General features: G+C 46.3%; 1 protein-coding gene across 4 annotated transcripts in view; it reads left to right on the forward strand.

Moving 5' to 3' along the window:
- rgs7a (regulator of G protein signaling 7a) overlaps positions 1-21,119 on the forward strand; it is a 46,832-nt gene extending 25,713 nt beyond the window's left edge. The window contains exons 2-17 of one of the 4 annotated variants that reach the window (XM_076038273.1): positions 445-541; positions 7,440-7,490; positions 12,657-12,763; positions 13,027-13,078; positions 13,999-14,063; positions 14,463-14,539; positions 14,753-14,834; positions 15,838-15,912; positions 16,001-16,099; positions 16,690-16,751; positions 17,245-17,355; positions 17,507-17,632; positions 18,210-18,396; positions 18,514-18,603; positions 19,783-19,822; positions 20,126-21,119. In XM_076038273.1, the coding sequence (XP_075894388.1) occupies positions 445-541; positions 7,440-7,490; positions 12,657-12,763; positions 13,027-13,078; positions 13,999-14,063; positions 14,463-14,539; positions 14,753-14,834; positions 15,838-15,912; positions 16,001-16,099; positions 16,690-16,751; positions 17,245-17,355; positions 17,507-17,632; positions 18,210-18,396; positions 18,514-18,603; positions 19,783-19,806 (1,305 nt within the window). In that variant the 3' untranslated portion in view covers positions 19,807-19,822; positions 20,126-21,119. The remainder of the gene's footprint in view (positions 1-444; positions 542-7,439; positions 7,491-12,656; positions 12,764-13,026; positions 13,079-13,998; positions 14,064-14,462; positions 14,540-14,752; positions 14,835-15,837; positions 15,913-16,000; positions 16,100-16,689; positions 16,752-17,244; positions 17,356-17,506; positions 17,633-18,209; positions 18,397-18,513; positions 18,604-19,782; positions 19,823-20,125) is intronic. The other 3 variants (XM_076038275.1, XM_076038276.1, XM_076038277.1) reach the window with 3 other exon arrangements.
- The last annotated feature ends 75 nt before the right edge of the window (positions 21,120-21,194 follow it).

The following is a 21,194-nucleotide window of genomic DNA, read 5'->3' on the forward strand; positions in this document are numbered from 1 at the left end:
CGTGTGTGTGTGTGTATGTGTGTGTGTGTGTGTCCTTTCCCTCCCTCTGTGCAGCTTTTCATTTAATTCAAAACTCACTTGGCCCTGAGCGAAAGAACACACATTTTTTTCTGTCCTTAACATCTTTTTAGGGACTTTTTTTCCCCCTCATGTGCTCGTCGTTTGTACTGACACATATCGTCACAAGATATTTATTGGTTTACCCCTAGGCCTCAATGACTAAGTGCACTTTGATGCCAGGTTTTAATGACGAATCAGAGGGATTTGGCTAATGAGATGCTCTCTCTCTCTCTCACACACACATACACACTTACAGGAACCTGTTTGTGACTGTTTGTTCCTTTTTCTGCTTCGTGCGCAACCTCCTCGCCAACTTAGGCAAGAGGATGACGGAAAAAAAAAGTTCACTCTTCCATCTTTCTTCCCTCCCTTTGTCTTCTCCAGATGGAGGAAGTAATAGCGCGCATGCAGGACGAGAAGAACGGCATCCCCATCCGAACGGTGAAAAGTTTTCTAACCAAGATTCCCAGCGTTTTTTCAGGTAAGGCTTCGGTCGCTGCTCTCCTCCTCTCTCCTTCCTCCGTCCTTGCTGATTCATTCTTGTGAAATGGTGCCAGAACATGTATGGCCTGCTCAACACCTGCCCCTCCAGCCGCGGCTGTCATCTGTATTAGCATCTGCAGCTGTTTATGCGAGAAGAATTTAGCCTGATCAAAGGGCTGGAGCTCGCAGCTTTGTATATCCACTCTCTAAACAATTACTTATAGATTAATGGTCACAAATCTTGCTGTGATCTTGTTTTATAAGCGACTGTTCCCCCATGGTCTGCACAAATCTGCTTTTTTTTTTTTTTGGAACAATTTGGCCTCCAGGCACCAGCAGCAGGCCAGACTCTGAGGCTTTATTACAAACAGCGATTTGTTCCGGCCCCTTTTGACAAGGGCGACCGTGATGAAGTACAGATTTGGGGAAAAAAAGAAAAAAAGTTGGGGTAGTCGGGGGAGAGGTTGGCAGCGAGCGCCAAACAAACCGACATCAGACACAGACAATTTGCGAAACGTAGCTTTGATGACGTCAGCGGAGGCAGTAAACAGAGCGCTCCGGGGACTCTGCGTTCGTTTACAGCAAAGAAAAAAAAATTGAGGGGCCGCAGTCGTTTTTTTGCATCTGGCCAATAAAAAGATAGAAATTGTCTCTGTTTCATCTTTTTTAATCTGATATTATGTAACATCAAGGAAACAGCGACACGGGCTACTGACTGGAACCACGAGAGAACAGATGGTTTGTGTTGGAAGCTCCGCTGTGCACCAGCACACACTGCATTTTATTTTCTTCTGATAGTGATGCACTTTGCCACCTCTTCCTTCACGCTCTTCACCGCACTCCTAGCAATAAGACACATTTAGCGTCTGCTGTGAGCTCCTCCAAACCTCAAAAAAAAGACAGAAAAAGCTAAACTTAGTTAATACTCCTCACTGTCTGTGAGTCGGCAGCAGGGAGTCTCCAGCCGTCCTGTGTTCAGTGAGGCACTCAGCCTATCTGTAAGCAAAACATGCCCGGGTACATAACCAGGTTGCTGCAGCGTGCCTTATTTTTTATCTGCACCACTGAGAGCACACTAATAAAATGCATCCCGGTTTCATCCATCTGAATCGTGATACCAAATATTTTTCCGTGTAATAATGTAGAGGCATGTGCGACGTGTATAGGTTTAAGCCTGAAGTAGATTTACATTCAGTGTGAGTGTGAATGTGCAGTTTCTTATTTATTTGTGGCCAGGCGGAATGTTTTTCTGAATCCAAGGGATTTGTCTCCAGTTATTCTGGGAAAAGAGTCCATAGAAGGTGTTTGGAAAAGGGAGGCACGACTTCTGGAAGGCGAATGGACAAACGTGAGCCTGTCAAATTCAAGCAGACCGATCATATTTGGCACCGCTAGCTTAGCCAGGTAGCGATAGCACGTCAGTGAGTTGTGCCAACCAGCTGGCAGTAAGACCATCGCGTCCACCTTGAAAAACATTCAGTGCTGTTCTGTGTTTGTCTCTTCTGGGAAATGTCATCCTGGTCTCATAAGTTAGCATCCATGCTAAGCAGCTAGGTCTGCAGGTGGTGCTATCTAACTTAAAGGACACCGATTGGTTTGCGAAATCTATACGCTTCTATTAGAGTTTCTGAGATCAGCAAGATTTCCAACAAACTCACTGTTTGTGAGTTCTTCACTTCACTATTTACATTTGTTGCTGCGACTGTTGATCTTTTTTGTGAGCTCCAATTAAAAATGTTAATTTATGTTGATGAGTTGTTAGATTTAAATTTTTTTGCAGATTGACATTGTTAGCGCTAATGTAAATCTGTCATTGTGGCTTGTCTTTGCAGTCACTGTGACACTGTGACCACATGCTAACTTCTCCACAAATAAACAGCCTGATTCAAGGGTGCGATGTGAAGCGATTCGGGGGAAAACAGGCTTGCCAGGGGATTACCTCGCATGTCTCCCAGAAAGTGGGTCACCTCTGGTGGTGTGAAAATTGGCTCGTATTAATGGTGTTAATCCAGTGGAAATCTCAACGGGGTTATTTCCTGTTCTTATATTGTGTTTCTTTTATGGTGCGACGAAGGGCGTTGCCGGCAAGCGAGACGGCGGGGCGAGGGAGAGGAGCGAGAGATGAGCCGCAGACAAACGCAGCCGTAACGTGACGGACAGATGGCAGCCACGGGGAACGACTCTCTCGCTGCATGAATTCCCTCACGTCTGCCTTTCGCACCTCGTCTCCGCCCTTTCTCTCTCTCTCTCTCTCTCTCTCCGCGGCTCTCGTCTCCTCCGCAAAACTTTCACCTGTCAGCAGCGGCGGCGGCGGCGGCAGCAATAATAGTTTGGGGAAAAGATATATATTTAGCCAGAGTGCCAAAGTCACGTGACGTGGCTGGGGTGTGAAAATGGCCGGAGGGAGGCCAGAGGATGCTGTTATGGCTTCCTGTGATGCGGAAATGATTGTGTAGCTCTCTCAGATTGGAGGAGATGAAATTGCAAAAATGGCTTCCTGCAAACCCCCCCACCCCCCAAAAAAAAAAAAAAAATATATATATATATATGATATATATGGGAAACGGAGGAAAAAACAACTCACAGCTGCCTTTTTGTTTGGACTTCTTCATCTTTTCTAGACTTGTTGCACCTTAGATCAGTGGTTCTCAAACTTTCTCTGTCACGCCCCACCTTGGAGGAAGAAGATTTTTCATGCCCCCCCAAATTTGACGTGGCTGTGTCTTGAGGGATCCCGATGAACCTGCAAGTGGCCCCATGTCTCTAGGACAAAGTTGACTTTTCACCCCATAGACTTGCATGGCATTAGGGTTAGCGATAAGGCTGGAATTAGGGTTAGGGTTAGGGTTACTGCTGGAATTAGGGTTAGGGTTTCGGGGTTCCTCATGGGCTAAAAGCCCCAAATTTGACGTGGCTGTGTCTTGAGGGATCCCGATGAACCTGCAAGTGGCCCCATGTCTCTAGGACAAAGTTGACTTTTCACCCCATAGACTTGCATGGCATTAGGGTTAGCGATAAGGCTGGAATTAGGGTTAGGGTTAGGGTTACTGCTGGAATTAGGGTTAGGGTTTCGGGGTTCCTCATGGGCTAAAAGCTCCAAATTTGACGTGGCTGTGTCTTGAGGGATCCCGATGAGCCTGCAAGTGGCCCCATGTCTCTAGGACAAAGATGACTTTTCACCCCATAGACTTGCATGGCATTAGGGTTAGCGATAAGGCTGGAATTAGGGTTAGGGTTAGGGTTACTGCTGGAATTAGGGTTAGGGTTTCGGGGTTCCTCATGGGCTAAAAGCTCCAAATTTGACGTGGCTGTGTCTTGAGGGATCCCGATGAGCCTGCAAGTGGCCCCATGTCTCTAGGACAAAGTTGACTTTTCACCCCATAGACTTGCATGGCATTAGGGTTAGCGATAAGGCTGGAATTAGGGTTAGGGTTACTGCTGGAATTAGGGTTAGGGTTTCGGGGTTCCTCATGGGCTAAAAGCCCCAAATTTGACGTGGCTGTGTCTTGAGGGATCCCGATGAACCTGCAAGTGGCCCCATGTCTCTAGGACAAAGTTGAATTTTCACCCCATAGACTTGCATGGCATTAGGGTTAGCGATAAGGCTGGAATTAGGGTTAGGGTTACTGCTGGAATTAGGGTTAGGGTTTCGGGGTTCCTCATGGGCTAAAAGCCCCGAATTTGACGTGGCTGTGTCTTGAGGGATCCCGATGAACCTGCAAGTGGCCCCATGTCTCTAGGACAAAGTTGAATTTTCACCCCATAGACTTGCATGGCATTAGGGTTAGCGATAAGGCTGGAATTAGGGTTAGGGTTAGGGTTACTGCTAGAATTAGGGTTAGGGTTTCGGGGTTCCTCATGGGCTAAAAGCTCCAAATTTGACGTGGCTGTGTCTTGAGGGATCCCGATGAACCTGCAAGTGGCCCCATGTCTCTAGGACAAAGTTGACTTTTCACCCCATAGACTTGCATGGCATTAGGGTTAGCGATAAGGCTGGAATTAGGGTTAGGGTTAGGGTTACTGCTGGAATTAGGGTTAGGGTTTCGGGGTTCCTCATGGGCTAAAAGCTCCAAATTTGACGTGGCTGTGTCTTGAGGGATCCCGATGAGCCTGCAAGTGGCCCCATGTCTCTAGGACAAAGATGACTTTTCACCCCATAGACTTGCATGGCATTAGGGTTAGCGATAAGGCTGGAATTAGGGTTAGGGTTAGGGTTACTGCTGGAATTAGGGTTAGGGTTTCGGGGTTCCTCATGGGCTAAAAGCTCCAAATTTGACGTGGCTGTGTCTTGAGGGATCCCGATGAGCCTGCAAGTGGCCCCATGTCTCTAGGACAAAGTTGACTTTTCACCCCATAGACTTGCATGGCATTAGGGTTAGCGATAAGGCTGGAATTAGGGTTAGGGTTACTGCTGGAATTAGGGTTAGGGTTTCGGGGTTCCTCATGGGCTAAAAGCCCCAAATTTGACGTGGCTGTGTCTTGAGGGATCCCGATGAACCTGCAAGTGGCCCCATGTCTCTAGGACAAAGTTGAATTTTCACCCCATAGACTTGCATGGCATTAGGGTTAGCGATAAGGCTGGAATTAGGGTTAGGGTTACTGCTGGAATTAGGGTTAGGGTTTCGGGGTTCCTCATGGGCTAAAAGCCCCGAATTTGACGTGGCTGTGTCTTGAGGGATCCCGATGAACCTGCAAGTGGCCCCATGTCTCTAGGACAAAGTTGAATTTTCACCCCATAGACTTGCATGGCATTAGGGTTAGCGATAAGGCTGGAATTAGGGTTAGGGTTAGGGTTACTGCTAGAATTAGGGTTAGGGTTTCGGGGTTCCTCATGGGCTAAAAGCTCCAAATTTGACGTGGCTGTGTCTTGAGGGATCCCGATGAACCTGCAAGTGGCCCCATGTCTCTAGGACAAAGTTGACTTTTCACCCCATAGACTTGCATGGCATTAGGGTTAGCGATAAGGCTGGAATTAGGGTTAGGGTTACTGCTGGAATTAGGGTTAGGGTTTTGGGGTTCCTCATGGGCTAAAAGACCCAAATTTGACGTGGCTGTGTCTTGAGGGATCCCGATGAACCTGCAAGTGGCCCCATGTCTCTAGGACAAAGTTGAATTTTCACCCCATAGACTTGCATGGCATTAGGGTTAGCGATAAGGCTGGAATTAGGGTTAGGGTTACTGCTGGAATTAGGGTTAGGGTTTCGGGGTTCCTCTTGGGCTAAAAGCCCTGAATTTGACGTGGCTGTGTCTTGAGGGATCCCGATGAACCTGCAAGTGGCCCCATGTCTCTAGGACAAAGTTGATTTTTCACCCCATAGACTTGCATGGCATTAGGGTTAGCGATAAGGCTGGAATTAGGGTTAGGGTTACTGCTGGAATTAGGGTTAGGGTTTCGGGGTTCCTCATGGGCTAGAAGCCCCAAATTTGACGTGGCTGTGTCTTGAGGGATCCCGATGAACCTGCAAGTGGCCCCATGTCTCTAGGACAAAGTTGAATTTTCACCCCATAGACTTGCATGGCATTAGGGTTAGCGATAAGGCTGGAATTAGGGTTAGGGTTACTGCTGGAATTAGGGTTAGGGTTTCGGGGTTCCTCATGGGCTAAAAGCCCCAAATTTGACGTGGCTGTGTCTTGAGGGATCCCGATGAACCTGCAAGTGGCCCCATGTCTCTAGGACAAAGTTGAATTTTCACCCCATAGACTTGCATGGCATTAGGGTTAGCGATAAGGCTGGAATTAGGGTTAGGGTTACTGCTGGAATTAGGGTTAGGGTTTCGGGGTTCCTCATGGGCTAAAAGCCCCAAATTTGACGTGGCTGTGTCTTGAGGGATCCCGATGAACCTGCAAGTGGTCCCATGTCTCTAGGACAAAGTTGAATTTTCACCCCATAGACTTGCATGGCATTAGGGTTAGCGATAAGGCTGTAATTAGGGTTAGGGTTACTGCTGGAATTAGGGTTAGGGTTTCGGGGTTCCTCATGGGCTAAAAGCCCCAAATTTGACGTGGCTGTGTCTTGAGGGATCCCGATGAACCTGCAAGTGGCCCCATGTCTCTAGGACAAAGTTGAATTTTCACCCCATAGACTTGCATGGCATTAGGGTTTGCGATAAGGCTGGAATTAGGGTTAGGGTTACTGCTGGAATTAGGGTTAGGGTTTCGGGGTTCCTCATGGGCTAAAAGCTCCAAATTTGACGTGGCTGTGTCTTGAGGGATCCCGATGAACCTGCAAGTGGCCCCATGTCTCTAGGACAAAGTTGAATTTTCACCCCATAGACTTGCATGGCATTAGGGTTAGCGATAAGGCTGGAATTAGGGTTAGGGTTACTGCTGGAATTAGGGTTAGGGTTTCGGGGTTCCTCATGGGCTAAAAGCCCCAAATTTGACGTGGCTGTGTCTTGAGGGATCCCGATGAACCTGCAAGTGGCCCCATGTCTCTAGGACAAAGTTGACTTTTCACCCCATAGACTTGCATGGCATAGATTAAGCGTTTAGCGGCCTCGACTGTTTCACACAATGCTCCCTCTCATTGTATTAGATAATATTTCTGGTTTCGACGCGGCCTGACAAACACGGTTGATTCTGTACACAATGGAGGCTTCATTATGCCGTTGCACCTCTCCGGTCATTTATATTAATGGGCCGCTGCGTGGAGAGGTTGTCAGAGAAGAAAATTTGGTAATGGATGGGCGATTAAACACCCACGACGTGCGATGCGAGGAGGAATTGCTATGCACTGTGATTATGAGGGGAGGTGGGAAAAGGGCGGATGAGTGTCATTGTTTTGCTTTTTTATCTCCCCTTTTATTTGCATCTATAAGCAAAAAAGGTGTCGTAGCGCGATGAATATACATGAGCTGCTGCCTGAGTCTCTTTCCTCTGCTCTTCTCTTGCTCCAGGTTCTGATATTGTACAGTGGATGATCAAGAACCTGGACATCGAAGACCAAGGTAGGACCAGCCAATCGGCTCCCTCATTCCCGAATATGTGCACATATTATCTCATAGCATAACCCAGTGTAAATTTACTCTTTAAAAACTGCTTGCTTGTTGTATTATGAAAGGTCTTATAACTTTTGCCATACATTTTTTTTTTTTTTTTGCACTTGCGTGTATTACTTTCCTAGCTCCATTTTCTTTTATCATTCCTCTAGCAAAAGGTCAGAGAACTCAGCTTTGTATAACATTAAATTAGTCCTTTAGTCAAGTGCCACATTTTCTTCATTTTCCACTTGCTAACGGAACCTTCCGTGCCCTCAATTCACTTGGAGGACAGATTGTTTGCAGCAATAAGAGGTTAAGAGGCAATAACTGGAAATAAAGGTTGTCCCCCCCCTCAAAATGCCTGTTTTCGACCAAGATTAAAACGTTACGGTCGCACTTTTTGGCCCAAGGAGAACAGAACCCTGAGAAATTTCACTGGATAGCTTCATAACCCGTGTATTTCTTGCCAATGTGGCCACTGTGAGGAAAAAGAAATCTGCAGTCTATTGCACAATCACTCGTTATTAATTAGCACTTTGGAACCACTTGTAGCTATTTTGGTTTTAATCTAATCGAGTTCCTTGACAAAACGCAAAGGAAAACGGCTTAGTGCTCAAGTTGAAGCCCGTAGCTAAATTACTGCTGCCATGGCAACATTGGAGCGGTGATCTATTAGAGCAGCATTAGGTGTCAACTCTCGTCCTAATTTAATTTGCTCTAAAGGCTAAATTGTATATCATTGTTGTGCTTGTTTCCACGGTTTAATTTCTTGCCGTGCTGCTGCCCTGCTGGTTTTCAAGGATCGATGAGAGCGGAGAGCGACTAATCAGTCGACTTTCTGAGCGCAAATGTTTTCGCGTTTCCCGAGGAACAAAAGAAAAGCGATGATTGTTTTCTTTTTTTTCGAAAAAGAAAACCTGCGTGCGATCGTAAACAACTCGGCTTAGCCTCTCACAAAGCTACAGCTTGCGTCCCTTTGCTGGATATTGGAGTGTTGGTGTGCGTGGGCGCGCGTTCGAGGGCTCGTTTTAATCGGTTGTGTGCCTGCAGCCAGTTCACAGTTGTGATATTTCGCTGACTCACAACGTCGCATTCCTTTTGTGTGCGGCTTCATTTGCATTTTAGAATGTTTTGCTGCTGCCGATTCTGTGAAGGATTTACATGTTGTGTTGGAGCGACTGTTGGTGACTAATATTTTTTTTTAAAAAAGGCGACTTGTGGGGGAACACAGTATTGATGGGCGAGTCATATCACTGACTCATGAGCCCTGATTCCTCGTCGCTGTTGACTGGTTGATGACTCACCATCCCTGCTGGGATGCTAGTTAACAGCAAAGAACAGACGCCAGACGACTGACCCACGTTGATCACCTTCTTCTCTAATATAAACAAGTTAACGGTAGCAAGTACCCTTAAATCAAGATCAGACAAAGCTGCAAAACAAATGACGCCAAGAGACGTGACAGACTGGTGTTTAATATGAGCAAATATTCCTGCGAGTCATCCATCAATCAACTTTCGAACAGATATTAAAATGCTCGGCGAGGCCCAGCCACTAGCAGGGAGGCTGATTGACTGACTGACTGACACAGACGTCTAAATGCAATTCATTTGGCTGCTTGTCAGCGGCCTGTTTATCTCCTCCAAGCAAATGAGCTCAAAAACAAACTGGGATGTGACTTGAAAGTTTTTTTTAAACTCAACAACACCACAGATACAGCGAGGTGATGCACTCCGGATGAACTCATTATCGTCCCATTTTGCATTCTGAGTTGCCTCTAATCCTATTTTCACTCAGTACGGCACTCGATTAGCCGGCATTAATCCCTGCCTTCTAAAACTTTGGGGTATATTTTTTATTTAAGGCTTTTCAGCTTGTTTGTTTTTGCTAGTGGCATATTGTCGGCACAGCCGTCTTGTAGTCTCCAGTGTGCGTGTGTGTGTGTGTGTGTGTGTGAGAGAGAGAAAGCTGTAAGAGACACACAAAATATGTGAATGTTTTGCAGTAATAGAATGCATGATTAATAGCCGAATATTTAATTTTGGAAATAATTGGAGAGATTAATTTTTTTTTTTACAAAGACGCAACAACTCCTGCTACAACAGGATATCCTATTATGTGTTATATGTGTCATATTGTGTGTGTGTATGTGTGTTGTTATCTGCGTCAACTTTCTTTCGGGTTTTTCGAACGATCAAAATGCAACTAGCCGCGCCGACTTTGCCTCCTTTGTCGTGGAATAAAAGGATCGGCGGAAATAAATCTTCCACACTCCACTTGGCAGGGCTCCAGTTTTTGTCGGCTTATTTTGGCATCGCGCTGGTGTTATGATGAAATCATACGGATGCTTCCCCCCCCCCCCCCCCCCCCCTCCGGACTACAACGATGGCCTTTTCTTGAGAAGCCGACTAATCCCAGTCCAAGGTTTAGTCAACTATGAAGCGTATGGAAACCCTGAGCGGCGCCTCGTGTGGGGCAGCGGCTTCCCTTGTTGCCTGATCCTTATATTTAAACGACAGCGACGCCAGAGCCTTTGTTAATCTTTTTCATTGCTAATGGAAAAATCGAATCGCATGTATATATTACACGTCCACACACGTGCAAAGAAATTTAAAACGCTTGCTGTGAATGCTAAATTAGCCGTCGGTGCTCCGCTCGCGCTAAATTTCTTTTATGCAAACAACTCCCCTGCAGATAGTGGAGTGTCGGTGCGAGACAAGTGCGATGATGTATTGCAGCCACTGCGAAATCCAACATCCACCCAACAGCATAGAAATAAATGAAGCAAATATAAACGATTCACTGCACTTAATGTGAACACTGGCAAAGACGCAGCCAGACGCAGGACCCCTCCATGTTTGAAGTCTGTCGCTGCTCTGTGGATGTGATTTTTCAGGCTTTGTTGATTTGATTTTCTTCTTTATGAAACACCAAACACAACAATTACTGGTTTAGGGTTGTGAATAAGTAAAAAAGTATATTTATGAGCAAGAATCAGACAATTCCCACGCACAGAGGTAATCGTTTTATCCTCTTTCAGACTTCATAGTACTAAAAAACAGCAGAGTAAATTGTATATATAGATATTTAACAATTCACGTGGGACATTATATTGCTGTAGAAGTAAAAGGGCGTGTTTATAAGTAAACAGTTCTGAATAAGTTATGAGTCATGATTTATTGATAAATGAAGCTGGTGCAGACACACACGCGCGCACAGGCACACACACAAACACACACGCGCGCACACAAACACACCATGAACTCTCAGTGCCAGTGCCAGTGACCCCAGTGGTGTGGAAAAAGCCAATCTATATTTATCTTACACACAGATGCATCAGGTATGTATGAATATGAGGTTATGGAAGTGTGCATGTTTGTGCGTGTGTGTGTGTGTGTGTGTGTGTGTGTGTAGGTGTGTAGGTGTGTGCGCAGATTTGTGCATATTTCATGAGAGCAAACATCCTCCTGTTAAAGCATTAATAGCCCGGCCTGTTTGAACCAATCAAGTAGCTTTTTATCTGCCAGTTCACTCTGACTTGAAGCTTCCAGTTTCCTCCCCTGAGCTTCACATCAAACACTCGGCCGACAATCTGATGGCAGGTAGAGACGGCGCTCTTGAGTTCAACTTTACCGGCGTTTTCCAACAATAATATTTGCCTCCGAGCCGTTCCCACACCAGAAAAGGACTTCAGAGAGGAAAATTAACCCTTTGTGATGTCACAAAGGGTGGCGATACCCCTTCCAGGGTAGGAGCACTGTCGCTTCCCCACCAGTTGGGTGACTGTGTGTGTGTTTATTAATTAATTCCAGCCTGATTTGTTACTATGGATTCATTTCACTTGTCCCCTGGAGATCTGTAGTTTATTTTGGTTCTTTTTTGAAAGGGGGGATGATTTCTTGTGCAATATTGCTCAGCCAGAGTCCAGGATGGAAACCAAAGCTCCAAAAAGTCGTCATTATAACAATAATTATTACTTTGAGCTTCCTGTACCCTCCCCTAATGGCGGCAGCAGACGTGACCTCTGCCCCCTGAAACATGGGAGTGAAACCTACAGCGGAGAAAATAACGCGCTGCCAGAGAATTTCCCCCTGACCCAACGACAACAACGGCAAAAATGAAGGAGCATTCACCATAAATAACAGAGAGTGGCACCGCGAGGGCGGTTGGAGAAGAAGAGCGGCGGGAAATAATGTGGAGCTAATGAAGATGATTACATGTTTTCATAATGTCAGCTGTTTCCACCTCTCCGCTCGGCCGTGTGCTGCCGCCAGCAAAGCCAACCGAGGGTGGGGAGGGCACAACACCAGGTAACCCGACGGCCGAGCTCCGCCTCTGCAGCTGAAGGCCGGCGAATCACAGAGACCCCCCTGCTGTGGTGATTGGTTGGATGAGAGACCTGCCCCGCCCACCTGTCACCACACAAATATCAGCCTGTTCCAAGAGCTCAAGTGCTGGTTTCAGCTCAGTTCTGGCTGATTGTATTTCCATGGATGGATGGATGGATGGATGGAACAGTTTTTAGGTGAAGTTAACTAGCAGGGATTTGGAATCTCGAATGATGATTCTTTTTAATTTCATTGCTTTATGACCGTGAAACCCTCCTGAACCTCGGCCCTCCATCAAAACGCAAGAGGAAAAACTCATCTAGTCACATGAAAAGGCACCAATAAACAAGAATTAGCAGCTATGTTATTGTTTTAGTTCATCTGATTGTTATTAAAAACAATAAAACATAAAACGCATCATTGCCAGCACTGCGCCAACATCCCATTTATCCTATTTACTTGACTCATCACTGTTTCTGCTCTCCGTGACTTTTCCTTTCACCGCTGCCTCCGAACCGCACAGGATTGTAAAATAATCACTTGCATAACAGGTTGGGTTTTTTTTTTTAATGATCGAGGATATATTGCGACAAGCTTTGCGTCTTATTTTCCACCCGATCACACTTTTCTTTTACACATTTTTCCTCAGACAATTATCACTTGTCTAAGAACCTGCAAAGGACTTCGCAAAACCTCCTTCCTGCAGCCACCGCGGTTCACACTTGTTTTTCCCACCCGTGTACATATTTTAACAAAGACTTGAAGGGCCTTCTTTTTCTTTTTCTGTGTGCTCCCCTCTCTCCAGTCGAGGCTCTTCACCTAGGAACTCTCATGGCTGCACACGGCTACTTCTTCCCCATCTCAGACCACGTCCTCACCCTCAAAGACGACGGCACTTTCTACAGGTTTCAGGTAAGAGCAGCGCAAATGCACTTCATTAATATTATTGGCTCACAGTCTGAGGTCATCCCGTACATCTCGCGGCCGGTGGATGGAGAATGCTGATGTGAGACCTCAGCAGAGGCCGAGAGAAGCTCGTGCACTTGGAATAAAAAGTTTTTACCGTGACAGATGCTTTGTCTGCACACTCCACCAGCCTCCTGCATGACTTTAAACTAAAACAAATCCTATCAGGTTGTGCCAAGCTGTACACAGTGTCCCCTCTTTCTTCTCAGACTCCATACTTTTGGCCATCAAACTGCTGGGAACCAGAAAACACAGACTATGGTGAGAGATCCGCCGTACCTACCGACCTACCTACCAACCTACCTACCGACCGACCGACCGACCTACCGACCCACCGTCTGCTTGCACTGAGTCACGCAAGCTGCACCGCGGGCGCACACGACGAGGACTTTCTGTGATGCGCGTGCAAATATATATACGTACATAAAAATATACGTGTGCACTGATGATGCATCTTTGATTTGTGAAGATGAATCACGAGTGCAGCAAGGCGTCCCGTTTTCCCCGCTGCAGGAGCTTCAGTCAGTCGGGGCGGGTCTGTGGTGCAGGAGCGTCGACTTGTCTCCGTCTGGCTCTCTGTCCTAATTTTGGCGCCTGATGCAGACGCATCAGACGACGAGCCTTTTTTCCATTGTCCCCACGGCTGAGCGCGGATCAACTTTCCATCATGCCAAAAACTGGTTTCGGGTGGAGGGGTGAACGAACGGCCGCAGCCTGCGCAGGTCTGCCAACGAGCCGCGCGCTCTGTGGGACAGGAGGAGATGGAGTCGCTAATGCTAATGCTAATGCGCGCAGCGGGGATAATCCTGTGAGTGCTCGGGGACGGGGCTGGCGGGGTGGGGAGGGGGTGGGGGTGCGGGGTTAGAGTGTCTTTGACTCTGCAGTTTAATAGAATAACAGGGTGTCTGCGTGAGGGTCAGCGGAAGGGATGAGGCTGGCAGACAGGAGACATAAGAAAATATATAAATATATATCATGTTCACACTTAACAGGGACTGCGACGCGGCGGCGCAACAGCGGAAGACCTTTGTGATTTTGTGCGGCGCAAACGTGCATTTGAGGGGATTAAATGGCTAAACGAAGGGCCACTTAAGGCCGTTAAAACCTGAGCTGGGACCTTTCCTCCCCCCCTTCACTATTAACAACCACTCTCCCGCTCTCTTTGCCTGTCCGTCCTCCAGCTGTTTACCTCTGCAAAAGAACAATGCAAAACAAAGCACGGCTGGAGCTCGCAGACTACGAAGCGGTGAGTGCAGCAAAGACTATTTAAAGGTCCCGTAGGTTGCAGATTGTCCTGGACTCCAGTGTTTGCAGATTACTTCTCAAACTCTGTACCTCTTAAAAAAAAAAAAAAAAAGAAAACCCTGTTTACAGTTTACTCATAAAAGCATTTCCTACCTTGGGACCAATGAGAAAACTTTTTTCAAAGCAAGCTGTTTTTTTTTTCCCAGTATTGGCTCAAGGTCCCACACTGGAGTCAGATCTTTGTTTTTCCAACCCACTGCCACATGATAATTTAGCAAATTTAGGCTTTTTAAAAAAACAAAAAAGTGAGATTTGCATCATATGGGGCCTTTGACGGATTGAATTGATTTGCTATTGTTTTGTCCTCTGTCTTCTCTCTCTCTTGTCCTGCCCTTTGCAGGAGAGCTTAGCGAGGCTACAGAGAGCTTTCGCCCGGAAATGGGAGTTCATTTTTATGCAAGCAGAAGCACAAGCAAAGTAAGTTTCAATCAAAACCGCACCGAGCCATCACGAGCGAGGCTACTCTCTCAAGCGTCACGACTCCTCTCTGATTGCCAGGACCGCTATTTCCAAGATATGATTAATGACGGCGGCGGCAGACGAAAGCCAGAATGACCGACATGCTCTTTAAAATCAAACTTCTCTCAACTCCTTCCCCAATCCCCCCACCCCCCCACTCCTACCAATCAGAGTCGACAAGAAGAGAGACAAAATCGAGAGGAAAATTCTCGACAGCCAGGAAAGAGCATTCTGGGACGTGCACAGACCAGTGGTAGGTGAATTTATTGATGTTCTCCCAGCCGAGGCGTGTCTGAGCCTCTCAGTGTCCAGGAGCTAATGCAATTATAGGATCTTCGAATGCTGAATTCTTGAAAAGAATTTCGGAGGCGCATGCATCAAAAATTCATGGCGCCCGAAGGGCTTCAGACGGACAAACGAAAGAAGATCGCGACGCGTCGTAACTTTCTGACGGCGGCCGCCAGGATCGTCCACGTTCGCCGTGGGGACGGCTGACATTTCCGTCATCGTCGCCGTGCGAGAGAAACTGAGCCGAGGTCCCCCGAAAGTTTAACCTTACCAAAGACGCGTTACATAAAACGTAGCAACGGAGCTCGCCGGATTCGGCCGAGTTCCTGCGTCGCCACGTGCGCTGAATGTCACATCGATATCTGTCACAACGCATCGGCCTCGCCGCTGCTCCTCACCTCCAGCCGCCCAACACTGGCTCAGCATTAGCAATTAATCCCCCCCCCATTGCTCCACCGCCCCCCAATAGGTTGGAGCCCCCCCTCCTCGCCAGCTCTCCTGGAAGCCGCCGCTCCATGCTTAATTGGAAAAGGAGCACAATGCGTGCGTCCTCCGAGCGGCAGAATCAATATTAATTCAAATTTCACGGCGACGCTTGTCAGGCTACTTAGGCTTTGCTCCTCTGCAAGGCTCCCCGAGTTCCACCGCTGCTTTAATCAGCAAGAATTTGCACATTAAAAATTCTAATTTCCCCACAGGTTGGCTCTTTTTTTTTTTTGTTTTTTGGGTTGGTTTTTTTTTTCTTCACCCAGAGCTGGCACATCGCATGTTTAATTAACCAGCATCTGTCACATTGTCCGGGAGACTTCTCACGATCCCTTCGCACGTGCCTCGCGCACTGAATTTGATTAGCCGAAACTCATAACGGCGGTGAAATTTGCGGCGCGCAAACAGCCAAAGCTGTTGATAATTTGATTTTGGGTGGATCCACTGGTAATTTTCCCTTTTTCTCCTCGTTTCCTAAATAGCCTGGATGTGTGAATACGACAGAAGTCGACATAAAAAAGTCGTCCAGAATGAAAAACCCTCACAAAACCAGGAAGGTAGGCCACGCCCCCGACATCACACTCTTGTGTTGAGGCAGCAGCTCCGTATACACTGTTAAATGTTTCCATTTTTTTGTGGTTTCAGTCGGTGTACGGGCTGCAGAACGACATCCGTACCCACAGTCCAACCCACACCCCCGCCCCAGAAGCCAAACAGCCCACAGAAGAAGAACTGCAGGAACAGGTTGACTCACTAATAGAGCCTCACTTTTAAATTTAGAACCGATGGACCATCTGATGATTGATGCCAGAAATCAAAAAGTGCTTATCCTTCCATTAGCGACTTCTCATATTTAAAGGTCCCATATTGGAGACATTTTATTTTCCAGACCAGACTTCAGTATTATTGAGGAAAAAAGGAACACAGATTCAGCCTTCCAATTGCTGCAAAAACTGCTAAAACTGATGTCTGGTTCCTGATGTTTGGGAGGCTGCATAGACCTATAGCTGCACCGGGCCTCTGTGTGATGTCACAAAGGGCTCATTTTTTGCAGACACTCCTCATTTCTGCCGAGTTCACCGGCAGACACTATTGGGAGAAGCAATGAAGACAATGCCGCACCTGGCTGGAGGCGTTAGCAGCAACCTGGAAGACATAACAGAGCTCTTTGTGACATCACAAAGGGTCCGTTTCCGAAGCTGTGTTTTCACACGCACGACATCAGAACATTTCGAATGATATGGGACCTGAAATGATGACACGGTGCAAGCATCAAAATATGAAGGTTGTAAGCTGTGAGTACTGACGTGTGCTGATTGCTCCCCATTGTCCAGATCACCTTTTGGCAGTTGCAATTAGACAGACATCGACTGAAAATGTCCAAAGTGGCGGAGAGGTGAGCAGCGCCATTCTGTGTGTCTTTATTCAGTTTAGCCATCGATCTGTTTATCGAGCCGTTTAGCGGCGAACGTGCAACGGAGAGTCGCGGCCGACCTTGATCGAGTAATTGGCCGCGGGACGAACGTCTCAAGTTGGTGACGGCGCTCACACAGAATAAAGTGTGTGCGTCTGTCAAAAACAACGAGCAATGAAGGAGAAGAAAAAAAGAATCCTCCGAAAACTCCTTTACTGGATCTGTTTATTTACACTTTAGGACCGTTTCTACTGAAAGGAATCCTACGGTGAAAAACTCGGCCTTTCAGCCCTTTAACACATTCTCTGCATGACCTTGTTTATTGTTGGAAGTGGCCGAAACCCGCAAAATGAACCGATTCAATCTGGAAATAACAAGTGACGGGGACGCCGTAAGGAATACTAACTGACTGACTAACGCAGTGTGTGAAACGTACGAGCTCCATGCCAACATGCTGCGTGTGGCTTTGTGGCAGTTTGCTGGCCTACACGGAGCAGTATGTGGAATACGACCCCTTCCTCACACCTCCGGACCCCTCCAACCCCTGGATCACAGACGACGCCACAGTGTGGGAGCTGGAAGCCAGGTTTGCACACGAGGATGAAATTGGATTAGATTCATTGATTGGCCTGCGTGTCCGTGTGTGTGTGCGTGCGTGTATGTGTTTTATTTTACGGCTTGTTGTAGCTCAGTGCTTATTTTTAGCCCTAACCTTTTGCCGCCTCTTTGTCTGGCAGCAAGGAGCCCGGCCAGCAGAGAGTCAAGAGGTGGGCTTTTGGCATCGACGAGGTCTTAAAAGACCCCGTGGGGAGAGAGCAGTTCCTCAAGTTCCTGGAGTCCGAGTTCAGCTCAGAGAATCTCAGGTACAGAATAATGCACGCACACGTATGGCGCTTTATTATTGTTCAATAAATTTCCTTCTCCTTGTCCATTATAGAAAATCTTTCAGTTTGTACTTGGAAGTGAAGGCCGAGGATTTTTTAAAACGCAACAGCAGCATTTTTCATTGACATTTTAAACTGCGGTGTATTTTTAAAGCACACTACACAGTCATTATTTGTAGCATGACAATAAATGCAGGACTTGCAGTATTCCACCCGTATTTTGATTGAGTGATTGATTGATTTGCTCTTATTTATTCCGGGGGAAATTCAAATGTGGCCAGCTGCTCACACAGAACCCGTCACACACAGCACAATAATAGAAACAAGTTATAAATAAATAGCTGGGTAAAAGTAGAAATAAATCATAACAAGGGTGCACGACAACAACAACAGGACGTAAACAGCAGCAGGAGGTAGTTTAAAAACCAAGCACAGAGGCAGACATTATATATTGAAAAAAGATTTCTGTGGAGACCAAATCATGGAACATTTCCAACATTCAAAATCAAGCTGCCTCATCTGTCGGCGTAAACGTGGACGTTGCTCTGCTTCAAAGGTTCTGGCTCGCCGTCCAGGAGCTGAAGAAACGTCCCATCAGAGAAGTTCCGACTCGAGTCCAGGAAATCTGGCAGGAATTCCTGGCCCCCGGAGCGCCCAGTGCCATCAACGTGGACTCCAAGAGCTACGCCAAAACCACCCAGAATGTCAAAGACCCCGGCCGCTACGCTTTCGAGGACGCACAGGTGAGAGAGAGGGGAGCGCCAGCGCAACCTCGAAGTGATGCCTTGTGTTTTCAGTGATAGACATCACAGTGTGCTTTGCTTTAAAAAAAAAAAACACAAAAAAAAAACAAAAAACAGGAACACATCTACAAGTTGATGAAGAGTGACTCATACAGCCGCTTCATTCGCTCCAGTGCCTACCAGGAGTTATTACAGGCCAAAAAGAAGGTAACGGAAACTGACTCGTAACACTGCTTTGTTTTCAAATGATTACTTAGAAGAGTGCACGCTGAAAACCTCTGTCGCACCACTCACCCACACAGTGTCAAAGAACTTATTATATATCCAATTCACCCCCACACCCACACACGAACGCACGCACGCACGCATGCAGAGGAACAACTGAAATGTATTTCTCTTGCACTCACCTGTAGCAATACCAATCCTGCCACAGGCTCAAATTAACTGAGCTCACCCATATCGTACAAGACTGGTAGTGAACTACCCAGGACCAAACGCAGCACTGAGGCAGAGAGAGAAACAGGTGCTGATATGCAGCCCCGCCAGGAGGTGGAGACATCGAGATGTAGCACGTCAGGGTGGACCTGCGGGGATTTTTAAAAACACATTTTCTCTGCGCTGAAAAACAAACAAAAAAAAAATGCTATGCACACCAGCAATGTTCAGTTAGTATTTTTTATGCCGTCCACCCGCAACCCTTTCGGTGTGATTTCAGCAAGGGATGGCAAGCTCAGACCAAGAGGTGGCGATAGAACCTCAGTTGACCAATTGGAGGCGTGAAGAAAAGCAGCAAATCGGCTGAGCTACTCGATGCTGAAAAATGCAAAAAAAGTTGATTTATATTGTATGTACATTTATATAGTACATTTATCCAGATTGATCCAACCAGCCGAGTCGCAAATCACAAAGTGCTGCACCAAAAACAAGTCATCAGACTGAAGGGAAAAGAGAGTTTAGTGCAAATCCTTACCATGGAGTTTTCCAAAAGTGATGTGAAATTCCCAACGCACCTGAAACACAAAACAGGACACTTCCTGTTTTATTCCAACTGGACCCAACGGTGGCATAGGAGAAAAAAAAAAAGTAGTAATATAAATTACAAAACACAGGTAGAGAGCAGCTGAAAATTAATTAAACTACAGTAACAAGCGCAACATGAAAAAAAAAAAGAAAAAAAAGAAAAAGAAACAACCCAGTGAAGACTCAGGCCAGGATGTGGTTGATTCTTCTCTGCTCGCTAATTACATACAGACTTTTTTTTGACGACGACCGAGCAGGAAATCCTGCTAAATCCCTTTTAAATCTGCTGCAAGCTAACATTACTTCGCCTAACGTCCTTCCTCCTTCCCTCTCCCCCACCACCTTTTTTTTTTTTTTGTATCTCAGCAGAAAAGCAAGAACTTGTTCTGAAGCCTCTCGCCTACAGGTACACTCTCCGGGGGGGGTGGGCTGCCACACGTTAAAGGGACGCTTCGCACAAAACGCCACCGATTTATTCCTTCTCCCCTGCCACTGCAGAGGCCGTGGTGGCTTTTTTTTTTTTTTTTTTTTTTTTCTAATCCAGGAACCCATTCCAGATTAGAAAACGCCACCACGGGTCTCCAGCGGCACGGCGGCGAGAAATAAATTGGTGAAATTGGGGGGGCTGTCCCTTGACTATACTGTACATACCTCAGCAACTGACAATGACCCTCGGTGAGCCTCTCCCTCTTTCTTTACTTTCTCCCAGCACAGTGGAAATCATTTGCATCCAAGAGGCTGACCAGTCACGTGCCATCATGCTTAAATTAAAAAAAAGAAAAAAAGAAAAAAAAAGTCAACGCCATCCATCTCTCTTGGACACGGACAAGGAGACCATCTCATCTCTTCGTCCATCTGCTCCTGGCTCAGCCGTGCGACGAGCCGGGGGCCGTCTGTTCGTCTCTTGTCCACCGGATGTTGCATGTCCACAGAGAGGACGTCCCCCTTCCTCTCTCTGTCTCTCTGCTCTTACAGTTACTTAATATTTTTTTTTTTCCCCCCCTCGCCCTCAGAACCCCCCCCGCCGCTCCCATCCCAGTACTCGCAGGCAGGAGCCACTGCTGGACACTGGGAGGACACGGACAGACTGGCTGAGATTTGGGAAAGAAAAAAAAAAAAAAATATATATATATATATACAAAAAAACAAAAACAAAAGACAAAGGCAGATGCGAGGCCGGTGCCCTTCTCTCACTTCCAGATAAAACAAATGATGTCAGAAAGAAAGAGAGAGAGAGAGGGAGAGAGAAAAAAAATGAACCACACAAAGAAAAAAAATGTGTTAAAAAAAAAAAAAAAAAAAAAAAAAAAGCCAATTAAAGCCAATAAAAATAACCAGTATCATTGCTTTACATGATCCGAGGTCACTCAAACGTTGTCACACTATGGGAAGTGTTGTGCAGAATGAATATACTATATAAATATCTATAAATATATACATATATTATGATTCTGATTACTATGATTATTTATTGTGCATTTGATTTGCTTTGCATTCTTCTACTTTAACACAATAACTTAGCAAAACTATGGTTTCCATTGCACTTGTAAAGTCACACTCAGAAACTGGCAGCAGCGCCCGTCTCCTGTCCGATGTAGAACATAATTCTTTGTTATTCTCTCCTGCATTTATTTTTATACCATATTTAAGGACACTTTTACTTACTTGTATTATTAAAGTTGGCCCTCTATCTGTTACTTCTGCACCGTCTCAGCTTCTCTTCTTTTTTTTTTTTGTTCAGCCGTCAAGATGAGAGATTTAAAGAATTCTCCCCGAAT

This window comes from Nelusetta ayraudi, unplaced genomic scaffold (assembly GCF_046127955.1).
Source record: "Nelusetta ayraudi isolate G7.1 ecotype Tasmania unplaced genomic scaffold, CSIRO-AGI_Nayr_v1 ptg000056l, whole genome shotgun sequence".
NCBI classification, from domain to species: domain Eukaryota; kingdom Metazoa; phylum Chordata; class Actinopteri; order Tetraodontiformes; family Monacanthidae; genus Nelusetta; species Nelusetta ayraudi.